The 19014-nt window shown below is 42.1% G+C and overlaps 1 protein-coding gene across 1 annotated transcript in view; it reads left to right on the top strand.

The window, feature by feature from the left end:
• DLGAP2 (DLG associated protein 2) overlaps positions 1–19014 on the top strand; it is a 180352-nt gene that overhangs the window by 7221 nt on the left and 154117 nt on the right. The window contains exon 2 of the mRNA XM_069974533.1: positions 17580–17735. Within this exon, the coding sequence (XP_069830634.1) occupies positions 17699–17735 (37 nt within the window). The 5' untranslated portion in view covers positions 17580–17698. The remainder of the gene's footprint in view (positions 1–17579; positions 17736–19014) is intronic.

Below are 19014 nucleotides of genomic sequence, written 5' to 3'. Positions count from 1 at the left end.
TTTGGGCGGAACGGATGATAAATCGCGCGGACTCTGAGTCCGCGCCCTCCGTTCCGCCCGCTTCCCGCCTACTTTCCGCCCCCTTTCCGCCCCCTGGCGTACTCGGCGGAAAGTGCCGATTTGCGATTATTTTATTCGCAAATCGGCCATTTGCGTATAAAATAATACGCAAATCGGCACTTTCCGCCAAAAATCATCCGTCCGCCGGATGATACATGTGGCCCTTAGACTTAATAGACATAAATTTCTACTAAAGGGCTGCCCTCCTGCTACATAAATGCATGTGTTGTTTTGCTATGCTCACTTTTGCCATGGCCTAATGATTTAAAGGGAATCTGCCAGCACCCGGGCCCTACCTGAGGAGGTGAAAGTGTGCTAGAGCTGGCAGTGCCCTAGTGAGCATGGTGTCTTTTGGTAATTTGTTTGTGCAGTGGATTCTGCACAATCTGATGTCTCCTACTGTACTGAAGAGTCAATGAGGAGTTGGGGCTGATTGTTTGTGCCGCACTCTGGCACTCCTCACCACTCCTTCTCCCTCCCTCTTATTCATGAACAATCAATGCTGCCCGGCCTCCTGCTCACTCAGCATCTGCCAACAGAGGAGTGATCTGGAATCAGATATAGTTGAATCTCCTAGCCTGTGTAGGAACTGAGGTATAGGGGTAAATCACCTGTCCAGAAACCAGCACCAGTTTTTTTTTCTTTGGTTTGATTCCCCTGATCAAAATCAAATATAGTTTGTTTGTTTTTTCTCTCATTATTGTATTCTCATTATTGAATTCCCAATCAGGGCCATATTAGTTGGAAAAAAAAATAACTATATATTTTTTTTCTCACCATTGTATTAAAAAAAAAGTTGGAAAACTAATTTGGACAGATTCCTTTTAAAGATTAGAGAGAATCTGCTCAACCAGGGGCACTGTGAAACAGAGACAGGCTCCGTCTTTATAGTGATATATGATTTATTCAGAAAATTTTCAGTGTTTCATAGTAATTATATATAGAATGTCAGCAAGGAATGGTGCTTCAAGTCATTGGAGCAATCCTTCTTCTTACTGCTAGATGATAGATGTTAGATAGATGTCTCACTGTACCCAAATTAGAAGAACCTGATTATCTAGAGCATGGGTCTCCAAACTGCGGTCCTCCAGCTGTTGCAAAACTACATTTCCCATCATGCCTGGACAGCCGAATCCAAAGCTTTAGCTGTCCAGGCATGATGGAAGTTGTGGTTTCGCAACAGCTGGAGGGCCGCAGTTTGGAGGGCCTCCAAAGGAAGAGTAGCTATTCTACTGTAGCTAAATGAGGACTCCCAAGTAAAGGAACCTTTCGACATCCGTCTTGCCTAATGGAGAATATAAACCGGAACGCCTGAGCTGACAAGTCCTTAAATGATGGAAAACCAACCTTTAATTTAAAAAAAAGAGCGATGAATCTTACGGTGGACATTAGCAGCCATTACTTTGAGAGGGCAGTTGACATACAATTCAGTGCGCCATACATCAGGGGTAATGACCAATACATCAATGTTCACAATGAGTGAAAATACCGCAAGAAGACACGACGTGTTTAATACAGAGTGTGCAGTGTATTAGAGTCTTGGTTTATTCATCTATCCTGTGTACAGTCAGACTGTAAATGTAACATTAATACACTGGTGTAAAGGGAGACGATAACCTACGCCTGCACCTTACAGTATGTGTAATAGACTGGCACCGACGCCATTAGTAGAGAACTTGCCATCAATCCTTTTATTTCCCTCGGGGTGTTTTAACAACAGTTCTTTACATGATGTCACAAATAAATTGCTTTCTTGTGAATGTGTTTAATTTCCCACAATACATCTTTTTTTTTGCATGAATAACTGCTGGGACATTAGATTTTTGTTAGCACACAAGGCATTTGTTATTTGTATATACTCAGTACAATCACACTAGTATATAAGATTGCAGGTATTCAAGAGTATTTGTGTTTCTTTGTATGAAATCAGGGCATGGAGAGCTGATTCTTATGTTCATACTATTTTGCTAAGCTTAAAGGGGTATTCCTATTTCAGAATAGAATGGAATATGCCATAAATTCCTGACAGATGTATGGGACTCAGTCTCTACGCACTATGGCCCGACATTCAATCCTAGCTCAGGTTTCATTTTAACAGAGCTGGTTAATATATGAAAGCTGAGCTGTGATTGGTTGCTGTAAGCAAATTAGACGAGTTTTTGTTTGACTCAGATTGATGAGTCTGGACGTACCCTGTTTATCCGAAAAATAAGACCTAGTAGAGCTTTTACTGAATTGCTAAATATAAGTAAAAGTGAAAGTAAGACCTAGTAAAGTTTTTGTTTGGATGCATACCCGCCGAACAGAACACCAGGGCATGCAGCTGTGATTCTTTTTAGCCTGCCGCCACTGTCCGTTGCAGAGCAGCTGCATGCAGGACATGAAGATCGTCACCTGCCGCCAACCCCGATGTTCCCTTCCATAGCCGACACTTGTAAATGTGCAGGCAAGGCATCAAGAGGCCCGTCACCTGCCGACATCCCCATTGTCCCCTATTGTCAGATGCAAAGCTGCACACAGTCTGCCATTATCCCGTCGCCTCCCGCGATAATGTACGCTATCCCTGCTGTGCTGTACAAGAGTGCTGTGGTGAGCTCCCCCTGGTGGCTGGAAGCCGCCATACCATACACTCCGTCCCTGCTGTGCATGTGAATTCTTCTTCAAAGAAAAATAAGACATCTACTAAATATTTGACCTAGCATATTTTTTTGCGGTATAATTAATGTAATGGGTCAATAAACGGGGTTATTACGGACGCGGCAATACCAAATATATGTATCTCATTTATAGGGGATCATTTATAAAGGGGGATGGGGAATGTGTATATTGTTTATTTATTTATATTTCTTTCTTTATTTTATTTATTTGTGTATTTATTTATTTATGCATGTATATATTTGTGCGTGTTTTAACTTTTGCAGGTACCTCTATAATACACTACAGCACGTGATCAGTTTTGTAATGTATTATAGAGTGAATGAGCTGTCAGAACACTGACAGCTCATTCAAACGATCAGACCCCTGCCCCGAGTTGCTCGAGCGGCGTCGGGGGGGGTCGGAGGGAGCATATCTCTCCCTGGATGCCCTATAGATGCCTAACGGGTTAACTGCCCGACTCCCCTGAGGGCAGTGGCAACGGGAGGAGGCTGTTTTGCAAACTCCAGAAGGCTTTTTATGTGTCTTTTACCAAGGAGAACCAAATACAGTATTTTATAAAGTGGCAGCACACTTCACCAGATGCAATGTTTCATTTACATAGAGTCTTGGAAAAGACCTGGTAGTTTCATTTGGTGGAATGAAAATGTTTTTTTTTTAGATTCAGTGTATTGTATTGTATATCGTCTGTCTGCGCTCCTACAAACCATCAAAATCTCACCATGATGCAGGTCAATATTGCAGAGCCTTGCGACTATGAGCCGACCACTCAATTGTGCTAAAAAAAAATCTGTCTTTGCAGAATTAAGTGTCTAAGTGAAGCAGGAACATGTACAGTATACATTTATACATATATAATAATGAATGAGCATGGCATTCACAGTATGAGGCAGCATTCATACAGCATTAACAGCATGAGGCTATGTTCACATATGTATATTTTCATGAAACTACGTCCGTTGTTGCCAATTGCAACAATGACCGTGATTAATACGAAAATATACGCTACATTGCTGTCTATGGAATCCCGGACGGAGAGTAAACATATAGTATACACTCCAGCCGGATCCCTAGCGGTGCCGCGAGAAACTGACATGCCAGTGTGCACAATGGAGTGTGTGGCTTCGGCCACACGCTCCATTGTGTGCAGTAAGAAGTTCTGATGCGGGCGCGCACGGATGCGCCCGCATCAAAACTCAGCGGCGCAGTACCGGCCGGGATGATCTTTTCTGAGCCCGACTGTTCCATGTCCCGGTAGAGTCATGGAATGGGCGGTATCATACAGTGTGTGACCATAGCCTGAGACAGCATTAGACAGCATTCATACAGCAAACAGTACTGTATTATGACCTTTTTTCATACAGTATGGGAAGTATTGCCCGGCCCTAAAACTATTTATAGAAATCTCTATGCACCGTTATATAACATCACTGGTATCAGCTCTAAACATCATTCTATTAAATCACTGGTATCAAGATCTATGCACCATTCTATTACATCACTGGTATCAGCTTTATACACCATTCTATTACATCACTGGTATCAGGATCTATGCACCATTCTATTACATCACTGGTATCAGCTTTATACACCATCATATTATATCACTGGTATCAGCTCTATACACCATTCTATGACACTGGTATCATGAGCTCTATACACCATTCTATTACATCACTGGTATCAGGATGTATAAACCATTCTATTGTATCACTGGTATCAGGATCTACAGAATGCACCATTCTATTACATCACTGGTATCAGCTCTATACACCATCCTATTATATCACTGGTATCAGCTCTATACACAATTCTATGACACTGGTATCATGAGCTCTATACACCATCATATTATATCACTGCTATCAGCTCTATTCACCATTTTTTTGCATATTAAAATAGCAGTATAATGAACCTATGATACCTAGACATAGTTTAGGCTACCGAGCAAGATATCCCCTAGCCACATGGCAACTTTAGATTGGCAGACACATTATCCTGTCACAGGCCGAGTGGTTTTAACATTCTCCCTCTTCTGAGGTAAATCCTGCCACAGAGGTTACAGGGAGGGACTGCACCTAGGTGTTTGGTGATGATGGTACTTGTAGTTCCCCCTGGGGCTTCTCTAGTACTGCCGCCTGAGGTGGTAATGGAGAAGCCCTTGATGGTGATGAGGTGCAGAGAAAATCAGACAACAGGAAGTCGAGGCCGTGAGGTACAACAGTGACTTTTACGTGAAGTTGAAGCATAAGAAGTATATAACTCAAACAGTTTCTTTATGTTAAATATTTCTCAGTATGGCCGACTGCTAGAGATGGGTCACTGATGTTAATCTGGAGGTATGGTGGTGTATGTGGAGTCGCCCTTTGTCAACTGGATAGATAGTGAACCACAACCAAGTGGAATGGGAGTCCTGTAAAGGTATCTGGGCCAGGCTGTAAGCCACAACGTTTCGGTTCCCAGCATATACTAAGGGTATCTCAAGGAGTTGCCCCTCAGTGTGATGACCTTGACATGTAAGTAGATCAGGCTCGCCCTCTTGGTGAGTTCATCTATTTAAAAAAGTCTCCTTGGCTCAACAACTCCCATGGGTCACACTATCTCCGTTAGTTGTTATATTGACTCCAGTAAAATCTCCTCAAAGAAATCTCCCCACAGGCTGTAGTTCCATCAGAGGATGTTACTCCTACCACAGCTGCACTCAACTACCCAGGGAATTCCTGTCACAGCTGCCTCTTTAGGGGAGCTCATTAGAATAGCCCCGCCCTCTTTCTGGACCTTTATCTTAGCTAGTGTAGTACACTAAGGAGTAATCTGATTATTGTTCAGATTATCGTTAAATCGTTCGAATCTAAATGATAATCATTCGTTTGAATACCAGTTAACGACTAACGAAGGAGAAATCGTTGATCGTTCAATAAGACCTGGACCTATTTTTACCGTTGCTCGTTTGCAAATCATTCGCATTGAATAAGAAGTCGTTCGCAGTAGTGACGAACTCAATAGCGACAACAAGACGACCGCAAGAACGATCATACAGTAAGTAACGATTATCTTTCCATGTAAATGGGTGAACGATTTCAGGTCTTTCGTAATAGCGGTCGCTTGGATCGTTTATTGTTAACGATAATCGTCCCGTGGAATAGGGCCCTAAGTTGGTGTTGCTATAGTAACTGTTGTGTGTATGTGTGTATGTAAATAAGGGTCCTATCACACAGAGCGATTTTTAACGATTAACGACTAACATTAAAAACAATAGCAAACAAGATTGTTTATTGTTAGAGATTTATAATTTACTTCTCCAGTCTTCCAGTACTTATCAGCTAGTGTATGTCCTGCAGGAAGTAGTGTATTCTCTCCAGTTTGACACAGTGTTCTGTGCTGCCACCTCTGTCCATGTCAGGAACTGTCCAGAGCAGTAGTAAATCCCCTTACAAAACCTCTCCTCTCCAGACTGGAAAGAATACCACTTCCTGTAGGACATACAGCAGCTGATAAGTACTGGAAGACTGGAGATTTCTTAATAGAAGTAAATTACAAATCTCTGGCACCAGATGATTTGAAAGAATAAAAAAATTGGTGAGTAACCCCGTTTATACCCCCATGTGGCACCATTCCATACCCTAATCCAGGTAATAGAAACATGAACTGGTCCAATTATGGTGACTCAGTAACCTTCGGCTATGTAGGATCTCATTTATAGGGACGAAAGTGTAATTGTCTTCCTATTTTTGGTACAAATCAGCAAACATTTGACATGAACAGGAATGCCGCAACTTTTCATTGTTACAGCCTGTAAACCCAGATCGGCTCTACAGCAAATGAGATTCACAACGTAACATTACCAGCAATGCTCCAGAGGAATTTACACATTTAAATTTGCCCTTTATTTTTGTAACAAGTTTAATGGTATAATTATAGCGTTCACTTATTTCTTGAGAAATTTAAAAAACACAAAACCCCCAGTCTTCCCATAATATATCTCCTAATATTGTGTTTGCTGCACTGCTCAATGCAAAGAAATTGGTATGCAAAGCCTGTCTAGTCAGGATCTGCAGACTGTGCCAATGTGCGATAACATGAGCAGTCAGAGGGAGAAGAATCATACAGAGAATATGGTCGGGGGAGGAAGAAAACCATTCTATCCATAGGAACAGGAAGGATGTCCAATATATTGTAATTAAACTGGTTACTACAAAGTGTAACTTGATCCATGGAGTACATAGGTGTCATATAGATACTTAGAACATTTTGGGGGAGATTTATCAAACATGGTGGAAAGTGAAACTGCTTCTCCTGATTGTTCTAAAATGACCTTTGTTAAAACTCTCCTGTTCCTCCTTTAGCTACCTTAAACCAGCACTGAAACCCAAATCCCCACCGCAATGTCACTGGGGAGGGGGGGGGGGGTAGATTGCAGTCTTAGACTAAGGCAGGAAGAGGGGACTTAAAGGCGAAGTCTGGCGAAATGTTTTTATTAAAGTATCGTATTCCCCCAAGTTATACAAATCCCCAATATACACTTATTACAGGAAATGCTTATAAAGTGCTTTTTTCTCTGCACTTACTACTGCATCAAGGCTTCACTTCCTGGATAACATGGTGATGTCACTTCCTGGATAACATGGTGATGTCACTTCCTGGATAACATGGTGATGTCACGACCTGACTCCCAGAGCTGTGCGGGCTGTGGCTGCTGGAGAGGATGATGGCAGGGGGATGCTCAGTGTCCCTTCAGTGCCCTGTGTCCCTCAGTGTCCCCCTGCCATCACCCTCTCCAGCAGCCACAGCCCGCACAGCTCTGGGAGTCAGGTCGTGACATCACTATGTAATCCAGGAAGTGACATCACCATGTTATCCAGGAAGTGACATCACCAGGAAGTGAAGCCTTGATGCAGTAGTAAGTGCAGAGAAAAAAGCACTTTATAAGCATTTCCTGTAATAAGTGTATATTGGTAATTTGTATAACTTTTTGGGGGGAATACAATACTAAAAATAAAATAAAAATTTTCACCGGACTTCTCCTTTAATGGCTGAGAATCCCTGCCTCAGCGGCACTGTCCACCATTTCAGGAGCATATTGGGCATATTGTTCTCAGCACCTTCTTAAGCTTATGTTTTGGACATTTCATATGTTATCGTATAAAGGATTTCTTGGCGGTCGTCCCCCTCAAAAATGCATGTTATTATTGGTGGACAGGGCGTATGCGTGAGGCTTCAAAGCCGTGGTGCCCCATATCCCCGCCTACATTGGTGCCATAGGCCCCACCCCCTCTGTGACATTATCACTTCCCAAGCCACACCCCCTCTGTGGCATCATCGTAATGGGCCTAGCTATAGACCTAGGCCCTGCCTGCTCTAATCTAGCCCTCACAGAGGGGACTTTGGCTGTCCAGGCATGACGGGAGTTGTAGTCTTGCAACAGCTGGAGACCCGAGGTTTCTTACAAAGATCTACAACCATGGTGAAACAAAACTACAGTTCGCCCTCTTGTAGAATTGTAAGCTGGCTGTTCATGAAGACAACCTCTGCCCATATGCCCTTTAAGGACAGACACATTTTGTGTCTTCGCGCAATAAGTTTGTACGGCCGTACCTCTCTAATACGCAGTAAATGGAAGTAGCAGAGCTAATATTCGAGGTGAGGCCGCTGCCATTATCCTAAATTGCATTCTACTGAATTTCCATTTGCCGTAGATAAGTAAAATCTGCTTTAACATTTCTCCATGAATAGATTATTCAAATTCCTCTTCGCCGGGCAGTGGACATAGAGACGTTGCCGGGTCTCTTTTTTGTTTTGAAGCTTAATTCCGATGACATTTCATCCGAAGGAGGTAGACAACCTTTCTGTTACATCCCCGAGCCATTAATATGTATGCTCATGAAATATGCACAGTTATGATTTAAAAAGAAGACGCCATTTCACTGGGAGTAGGAGCCCGCACCAACATTACTCTCTTAAGTCTTGTTCTTCAAGAAAGAAAACAAAACTCAACCCTGACTATGAAAGCGCATTCATCTGTGCCTGCTCTGCACTCTCCATGAGAACACCAAAGAAACCGAGCCACGCTAACAGACAAGTATCATAGACAGGGACGTATGACAGTTGACAGAGCTACCCTGGAGCACACGGATTGCTTCAATTATTTGCCCTGTGATGATGAACGAAGAATACTACATATCTCAGGAGGTCTGGAGAACACTGGCAGCTGCTTGATCAGCACTGACAACCTTATTAAGCATCTGGGGAGAAAGGAAAAGTTCAGCTGCTGCATTGCTTCAAGTTCTAAGGCTCAAGTTTAGCCATTTCCCGCTAATGCAGTAATTTTACAGATGGTAGAACCTTAGTAAACAAGAGTAAACATGCCCTTTAAGCGTCACTGTCGTTTAAATTTTTTTTTTGCAGAAATCGATAGTACAGGCGATTGTAAGAAACTTTGCACTTGGGTTTATTAGCCGAAAAATGCATTGTTATCATGAAAAAGCAGTTTGAAGCTCTCCCCCCCTGTCATCATGGTTCTCTTATGGAGTGGGGAGGGGTTGAGGGAAATGAGGCACTAAAACAGGACGACAAAGGGTTAATTTACAGCTACATCACTGGGCTATCTCCTCTGACGTCAGCACTGACCTCTCTGACCTCTGAATAGCGGCTTTCTTACAGGTCCCAATGTGTAATCCTTTGTTCTCTGCTCTCTGCTGGCGACTAATCTCCCTCCTCCTCCCTCCCCTCTCCATAGGTTACACAGGACTCGACTGATGTAAAAGAGTCAAGATTTCCTGATAATGAGCAGTGGATGAGAGAGAAGAGGGAGGGGGGACCTGGGGGAGTCTTTTTGAATGCAGATAATGGCATATTTGCCTAATAAGCCCAATTACAAAGTTTCTGAAAATCGCCTGTACTATTGATTTCTGGGGGTGTAGCACAAAACATGTAGCCTGAAACATGTTGATCCTTTGGACTAGAAGTATCTGTTACATCTTCAAATAAAGTTTGTTTTTATGGGACTGGATATCTGGAGCCGGACATCCTTCTTTCCTTGTCTCTGCATTTGCTGTGTGCCATACAGCTGTCCCATGCACGTTCTAGGTTTCCCAGCGGAGGTTCAATGAGCTGACTTACTTTCACTCCAATCTCTCAGACTAGTAATAGAACAAGAGGCTCACTGCATAGTAACCATAGCCATCATCACTCTCCTACCAACACTCTATTGCACAACGTCCATGTAAATTCACAATAACAAAAAGTATTAAATCACATACCTATAATGAGAGATAACGCCAAGTCTGCAAAAAAAGGGTCAGTGGGGCCTCAGTTGTGAGTCTGAAAACACGGAAATAGCCAGATATCCCTCCAGGGAAGGAAAACCTGTTGCGAAGGGGTGCCTCCCAGTGGAAAGATCACCAAACCACCCTGATACATAGCCCCTTAAAGTGTACCTGTTGTTATAACTTTCAAAATCTAAATCAACAGTAGATGTGATATAAAGCAAGTTTGCAATATAAATTCATTATTTCTTTTGTTGTTATCATGCTGTATAACAAAGTTATACTTACCAGAAATCCAGGTCCAGCCTCCCGAAGGCAGCTATATAACTGCTATACTTACTGTATCCAGGTCCAGTCTCCTGAATGCTGCTATATAACAGCTATACTTACTGTAACCAGGTCCGGTCTCCTGAAGGCAGCTATATAACAGCTATAATTACTGTATCCAGGTCCAGTCTCCTGAAGGCTGCTATATAACAGCTATACTTACTGTATCCAGGTCCAGTCTCCTGAAGGCTGCTATATAACAGCTATACTTACTGTATCCAGGTCCAGTCTCCTGAAGGCTTCTATATAACAGCTATACTTACTGTATCAGGGTCCAGTCTCCTAAAGGCTGCTATAAAAAAAGCTATACTTACTGTATCCAGGTCCAGTCTTCTGAAGGCTGCTATATAACAGCTATACTTACTGTATCCAGGTCCAGTCTCCTGAAGACAGCTATATAACAGCTATACTTACTGTATCCAGGTCCAGTCTCCTGAAGGCTGCTATATAACAGCTATACTTACTGTATCCAGGTCCAGCCTCCTGAAGGCTGCTATATAACAGATATACTTACTGTATCCAGGTCCAGTCTCCTGAAGGCTGCTATATAACAGCTATACTTACTGTATCCAGGTCCAGTCTCCTGAAGACAGCTATATAACAGCTATACTTACTGTATCCAGGTGCAGTCTCCTGAAGGCAGCTATATAACAGCTATACTTACTGTATCCAGGTCCAGTCTCCTGAAGGCTGCTATATAACAGCTATACTTACTGTATCCAGGTCCAGCCTCCTGAAGGCTGCGATATAACAGCTTTACTTACTGTATCCAGGTCCAGTCTCCTGAAGGCAGATTTTCTGACTTGTGCTGGTTGAAAAAAACAGACTAAACACAGGAATTCCAGCCAGTACAGAGAGTAACAGCTCAATGTGTCCGTCAATCACATGACTGCCTTCTCTCTGTGAGCTCTCAGATGGCCTGGGATACACAGGACTTCCTGTTTCCTGTTTTTGAGAAAAAAGAGCCAGAAAACAGCAAGTGCTGTGCTTTCCATGATAACTAAAAAATAAATAATAATTGTAAATTACAAGTTTGCTTTATATCACATATACTGTTGATTTAGATCTTAAAAGTTAGAATGACAGATACATTTCAAGTCCCACTTGGTAGCGAGTATTGGAACATATATAGGGAAACACCAGGGTGGCACCTTTTACGTCAATGTCTAACTCTGTTGCGAGTATTGTGACATGACAAGGGTTTACTAAAGCCAGGCATTCATCCACAGACTGCTGTTTTGGTGTATTGCCCTTCATCAGTGTGGAGCTGGATTCTGGCTAATGGGGGCAATAAAAAGTAGACCAACAAAACACAGCAATCACTGAGCTTAGGGAGATGAGCGACAAAAATCCAATGGAGTACTCACTCAAGAGTCTCCATTGATACATTGCCCCCTATAACTTTAAATATGCAAAAAAGGGACCGTGGAGCCTTAGTTGTGAGTCTCAAAGGGGCTATGTATCAGGGTGGTTTGGTGATCTCCCCACTGGGAGGCAACCCTTGGCAACAGATATTGGTTGAGACTCACAACTAAGGCTGCACTGACCCCTTTCTTGCATATTTAAATTTATAGGGGGCAATGTATCAATGGAGACTCTTGAGTGAGTACTTCATAGGATTTCATTTGATCTCCCTGAGCTCAGTGATTTCTGTGTTTTCTAAGTCTACTCATCTCCCTGGTGGTCCTGGGGGCTTAAATACTGACATCCTCGGTCTCTGTGATGCGTAAATTAATATACTGTTATGGTGAAGCTATTGACTATTACTGGCAATAAAATACGGTATATATAATAAATCAAGTACGTTTTAAAGAACAAATGTGGTCAAATAAACCTGCAACAAACAGATGCACAATAAACTATTTATAGCAACAGTGATAACAATGAAAACAATGCAGTGAATCTATAAAGTATCAGTTCCAAGGCCTGGAAATGAGGCGTTTTCTGCTTTAGGTCTGTTGTTATAGTAACCGCGGAATATCATAATCCACCTTTATAGCTAGCACTTCCGAATAATGAACATAAAAATAATATTACATAAAAGGCTAAATTTAGGCTAAACAACAATGCTTTATTTCATAGACTTATCTCTTATATTTGTACCATATTTATATTGCAGACCTTAGTATCCTGCTAATAACCCATGAATTTTGCTTTTACTTAAAGGAGAAGTCCGGGCTCTGACTTTATTTTTCCTTTTTTTTTTAAAAAGACGGGGAGGAGGTGGCTGAACATAACAACATGCACCTACCTCCCCGGCTCTAGCACTGGGGTCTGCTGTCCTTCGCTTCGGTTCCCAGTTCCCCGACCACTTCCTGGTCTCAGCGCTGATCACTTTACAGTTAATTTTTTTTTCTAGATTTAATGTGACCAAAAATGTGCAATTTTGCACTTTGGCATTTTATTTTCCGCTTACGACATTTACCGTGCATGATCACGAATGCCAAAATATATTTGTTTTTATTTATAAAATGGGAAAAGGAGGGGGGGGGGGTGATTTAAACTTTTGATATGAGATGAGATTTTTTAATGATGAAAAAACTTTTTTTTTTACAGTAACTTGAAGTGCTTCTGTAATAACTCCACAGATCAGTCATAGAGCTCAGTGCAGTACATATGTAATGCATTGATCAATGAGATCAGTACTTGATTACTATGGGCTGTGGGAGCTCATAGTAAGCGTTTGCCGAGTTGGGATCAGCGTCATTGCGGTGCTGAGGCCTGGCCCGGCCCGGCCAGACATTCTATAATTGCAATCCTGCCGCTAGGCCACCAGGGGAGCTGTTTTAATGGCATCTAAATGGCATTTAATTTAGTAAATCTGGGCCATTGTGTAGGGTCCTCTATTTTTAATAACTTGGTTACTTAAGGCTTAAAAGATACTTGTGGGACTGTTGTTAATTGTTATTAATGTGAAACTATTGTTTCAAAAATATTTTTTTAAAACCTACATGGTTTTGTCAGATTAACCCTTTATTGAGCCCCTAAAAGCCCCCCCCCCCCCCTCCCCATACAATTTTATTTTTATTTCTTTTATTCAATCTTTTAAACATTTTTTTAGGCTGAGTCTAATTTATTAGCCAAGCGCTACATGCCGTGTTTGTGTATTTTTGATTTATAAAGGATCTCTAGGCTACAGTAAAATGAACAGATGGCTGTGATTATGACGAGCGGGTTCATCCATTGCTGATCTCTCATCTCAGCAGATCTTTCTTGAGGGCATCTAAAGTAACTGCTACTTGCCATGAAGGCTACGTAAAGGGAATTTATGAACACATATTGTCAACCTGTATTTCATGAAATTACAAAACAGCCGTTAATTCCATGCTGTAAAGAGCCGGAGTGAAATTTGCAGATAATTTAAAGACTATAAAAACCAACATAACTCCAGAGACTTAAAGTGAGCAGTTAGGTTACGGCATAATGGCGCACTGAGAAGCATAGCCGGCATGATGCCATGGAGAGAATTAGTTACACACAACAATGCACTGTACAGTTATAACATAAGGTTTGCCAGTGGCTCTCTGGAAATTACCATTTGCTTTCTTTTTATTCCAGCCTGGTTACTTTAAATTGATTTCCATTTCCTTCCTCTAACAATTACATGTTTACAAAGTATTAAGGATCAAAAACATATAAAAAAAACAAGCTAAAAGGAAAAGACTTAAAATGTCACTTTGATACATCTACCTTGGTTTAAGAGTAACTTGGATTGAGAGTGTTTTGCAAGAAGAGCTTACAAACTTGGATTAAGAGCATTGCTTTGGTTTAAGAGCTCCCTGTACTGGGTGGGAGGGGGAGTGGGGGAGGGGCATGGTCTGCATAGCGGGGTCTACAGCTCTGTACTCTGACCCAGGAAGTCTCCCTCACCTTCCAAAGCATAGCAGATCCACTTCAGGCTGGGGCTCACATCAGGGGACAGGACTGTGGAGGTAATCTCTTCATAGCTGTAACCCCTCTCTCCCTAGACAGAGAGTGCTACAGTTATGTGCCCACATTTGCCCTGCTCATTCCTTCATGCTCCCTGCAGTCCCTGCCAGTCCTCGTCTTTTCCATCCTCTCCACTCCTGCTATAATGTGCCTGCACTTACATTCAGCTATGCACACTGCTGCTATAATCTGCCTGCACTCACACTCCTCTATACACACTGCTCTATATAAAGTTTCTGTCACTGTCCTTCTGCACAGCTCTGTGATTCTCACTTCCTGATTGGTCCATGCTGAACACCCCTTCCCTGTTGCTGTCATGTGACCACACAGACCTCTGACAGCAGCCCTGCTTCTCTATGCTAGCCTGTTGTTCTACGCTACTGCATTATGGGGATCTTCCAGTACTTGTCAGCTGTTGTATGTCCTGCAGGAAGTGGTGTATTATTTCCAGTCTGACCTAATGCTCTCTGCTGCCACCTCTGTCCATGCCAGGAACTGTCCAGAGCAGGAGAGGTTTTCTATGGGGATTTGCTACTGCTCTGGACAGTTCCTAACATGGACAGAGGTGGCAGCAGAGAGCACTATGTTAGACTGAAAAGAATACACAATTTCCTGCAGTGCATACAGCAGCTGATAAGTACTGGAAGACTTAAGATTTTTAATTAGGAGTAAATTACAAATCTATATAACTTTCTGAAACCAGTTGATTTGAAAGAAGTAAATTAAATTGCGGCAAAAGCAGATGCCTTTTCTGTTTTGTTTATTTATTTATTTATTTTTTTTAACATAGTGTGAACATAGCCAATGGCTATAGAATAAGGAGTTTAATTCTACATATTTTTCCAGTTTACGTTTTTATTTTGTATTGTCTGTTACGTTAAAATTCGCGAATCGAATCTTTGCCTGGAAATTAGCGAAGATCGCGAAAGGAATTTCCAGCTGCTTCGCTCATCTCTATGAAAAACCTTTCATATAAGTCACCTCTTTCAAGTGCATTTTTCTTATGGAAAGTAGTAGTAATAAAAGCAGCAATGCAACAGCATGCCTGTAAATGTAATTTGTAATGTAAATTGATTTTCTTTACTATTTATAAATGTTACACTACTATATATTTCCAAGTGCTTAAGCTTAAGTGTCTCCTATCTGCTGGTATCGTGCTGTTTGCTAAGTGCTAATGAGTGCTAAACTACGGTATATTTCTGAGATAGAATACTCATAACTACTGTACATACATCGTCATTTTACTTAGGTTAATATCTTTTATAAATAATTATATATTTTTTTTTTAATTCTGTTTATTACTTTAAAAATTTCCAACATTTCCCATTTATGACCAAAAAGGTTCTAGACTTTTTAAAGCAAATGTACTAGCGGTACATTGCTTTTCTGTTTCTACCATGAATAGACCGATGCCGACCCGCCTCCAGTGCTTCAGTTTGGACTGGTGCTCGGTAATAGACCGTGCCGGCATCGGTCTAGGGGTTGTCCGGGATTTTTTAATAAACTAGCGTTGCACTGACCTCTGTGGATGTTCCAAATTCTACATACACTTCTATTTTTTATTTAGAGCGCTTACTGTGTTCTCAGGCCTAGTCACATGACCACTCTGCCGGTGTTTTCTTTTCTTCCTGTGATGTCACGTTCCCTTCCTGTTTCCTGTTCCTGCCAGTAAGGGAACAGTGAGTCATCAGGTGGGTGGGGTTAAACGTCCACATTTATTTAGCCACACCCCTAACATCTAACTAACATCTGAGGCCAGAAGAAACTGCAGCAGTAAGGACAGTATGACAGACTACAATCTGTGTACAGCGCTGCAGCATAGGTTGGAGCTATAAACAGTAAATAATGGAACTATAAGGGGGTGATTTATCAAAATGTGTGCAGAGGAACAGGGAAACAGTTGCCCATAGCAACCAGTCATATTCTAGGTTGCAATTTTCAAGGCCTTAAAAATTATTCAAAATCCTTAAAAATGAAAGAAGCAATCTGGTTTGTTGCTATGGGTAACAGCTCCCCTGCACAGGCTGTGATACATCTCCCCCTATAGTGTTATTATTGTACTATATAGTGGTACAGTACAGTGTTAGGGCAGTGTTGCTGCTGTCTATAATATGGAGAGGAGAGAGGAGACTTCACCTCATGACAGTCACCATTCTGTCTATTTCTTGCTGAGGTAATAGAATCCTGCCTCATTGAAACCCCACCCACCTGTAGGATGGCTACTGTAGTGTATATGTTATCCAGGACTACAACTCCTAACATGTACATGTGTGTTGGGGTTTGTAGTGCTACAACAGATAAAAGAGTGAAAAAGCTAGTTAATTTGATAACATAAGTAATTAGCAGAAACTGAAGGTCCTATTCCATGGAACTATTATTGTACGTATTTGGCCGATATCGGCCGTTACGGCTGATAATCGTCCCGTGGAATAGAAGGCAACGATCAGCCGACATTTTCTGGACATTTCATGGACATTTCCCCTGATTGACTGCTCTGGAATCCAATCAGAATAACACTATTGCTGTCAATCAAAGCTAAGAGGAGGAGCTGGGGAAGCTCTCAATTCTTTTTTAATCATTTGACATTGAGTGGCAGCAGTATGGGAGGACACAGGCCTCTCTGCTTCTACCAACATATGTGTCAGGAACTGCAGGGCTGCTCAAGCCCTGGTCATCAGAGGCTGCTATACACAAAGCAGTACTGACACCCAGCTTCCCCCTGTGTATTGCATGTTATAATAAGATATAATATACAGTACATGGGGGGGGGGGCATGTAACAACAGCGCTCTGAATGCGGCAGCACCGAATCAGAGCAGGGGAGCAGGGACCAAGGCTTTGGCAGCCCTGAAGTTCCAGACACAAATGTTGCTGGCAGCAGAAATGATCTAAAAAAAAAATTACTATACATTTATTTAATGCAGTTATATTACAAACTAATAATTTTAAAAAAGTTACTCTCCAGTTACTACCCCTTTAAAGTTGATGTTGTACTTTACACTTGTTAGTGAGGGAGTCATAACTGTGTTTGGGATATAGAGTAAGTGGGGGAGATTTATCAAACATGGTGTAAAGTGAAACTGGCCCAGTTGCCCCTAGCAACCAATCAGATTCCACCTTTCATTTTTCCAAAGAGTCTGTGAGGAATAAAAAGTGGAATCTGATTGGTTGCTAGGGGCAACTGGGCCTGTTTCACTTCCCTCCCCCAGTGTGTTTATATTGACAATTGAAGTATAATGTATTGGCTTCCTATTGTACATATATTACAAAATAGAGCGAGAGAGAATAGGGAGAGATGTCCCAGCAAACAGCATCTAACAAATATAATTTAATTCCTCGACAGCGCAACATAGAGATCAGATGGGAGGGAGGCAGTGGACTTTATCTGGACTTCCAAAAGGCAATTGTCACTGCACCATACAGGAATTTTAACAAAAATGGCTTTGAGGGATATATACTGAGATGGATAGAAAACTCTCTTGGCGGAAGAAGACCGAAGGTCAGTATAAACCATGTCACTACAAGTCACATACATCCTGCCTGTTCTTGTATAGATGAATCAATGGTTTCACCTGAACTGATTAAGCGGATTCAGATTCACCAGTCCATAAGGGGCCTATTCCATGGAGCGATTATCGTCCGTATTCGGCCGATATCGGCTGTTACGGCCGGTAATCGTCCAGTGGAATAGGAGGCAACGATCAGCCGACATCGTACATGTCGGCTGATCGTTGAAGTTGTTTGTCTTTCAACAGACCACCGCTATATCCTATGGGCTGCCCGGACGATCAGCGATCACCTGGGCAGCCCCCCGCAGCTCCCCCCGGCCCTCCCCGGACTCACCCACTCACTGCTGGTGCGTGTAATAGCGGCAGCAGCGAGCGGGGAACGAGGAGCAAACAAGCGCTTATAGTGCTCGTTTGCTCCTCATTGTCGGCCCGTGGAATAGGGCCTTAATGCTGCGTTTACACGACGCGATAATTCGGCCAATCGCTCGTTTAACAATTTTGTAGCAACAGTTTGTTGTTTATAACAATCAGCATTCAGATGAATAAATCGTTAGAAAAATCGTTGGAAAATTCGTAAGAAAAATAAAGGCCATCTTTAACATAGGGAGAATCTTTGAAAGACTGTTCACACAAAGCGATCTGCAAGTTTTTAGCGAACGACGATTTGAAAACATGTTGAAAGATCAAAATGAACAATTTGTCGCTCGTTGCTTGATCGTTTGCTGTGTTTACACGGAACAATTATCGCTCAAATGCTTATTGTGAAAATTCGAACGATAATCGTTCCATGTAAACGCAGCATAAGAATACAGAGGGGGAAATGACTTACCAAACAGCAAGATGAGGCTGAGCAATTCACTCATATCCACCGTACGTAACTGTATCCAAAAATTTAGATGACCTCTCTCCCTACATGTCAACATGTAGCTAGTTGTGTAAATGCCCCATTACATGGAGCGATAATTGGCCGAATCAGGCCGATTTAGCTGACTATCGCTCCGTGTAATAAAGAGAATGATCAGCTGATGAAACGATCATTGGCTGATCGTTTCTTTAGGTTCAGACCTAAAATTATCTGTTACATGTAGCCATGCGCGGCCAATGATATAGTGTAAAATAATAAATATTAACTCACCTTACTGCGTTCCCGGGAGTCCTCGGAGACCTTCCACGCTGTGTGCAGCTCTGTCTCTGCTACGGTCTTAGCAGTGACAGGCCATGGACGCTCAGCCAATCACTGGCCGCAGAGACTGGAGCACAGGCAGAGCT

Source organism: Dendropsophus ebraccatus, chromosome 6, assembly GCF_027789765.1.
Source record: "Dendropsophus ebraccatus isolate aDenEbr1 chromosome 6, aDenEbr1.pat, whole genome shotgun sequence".
NCBI classification, from domain to species: Eukaryota; Metazoa; Chordata; class Amphibia; order Anura; family Hylidae; genus Dendropsophus; species Dendropsophus ebraccatus.
Note: the sequence above shows the minus strand (reverse complement) of the source record. Positions and strands in the feature narration are given on the sequence as shown.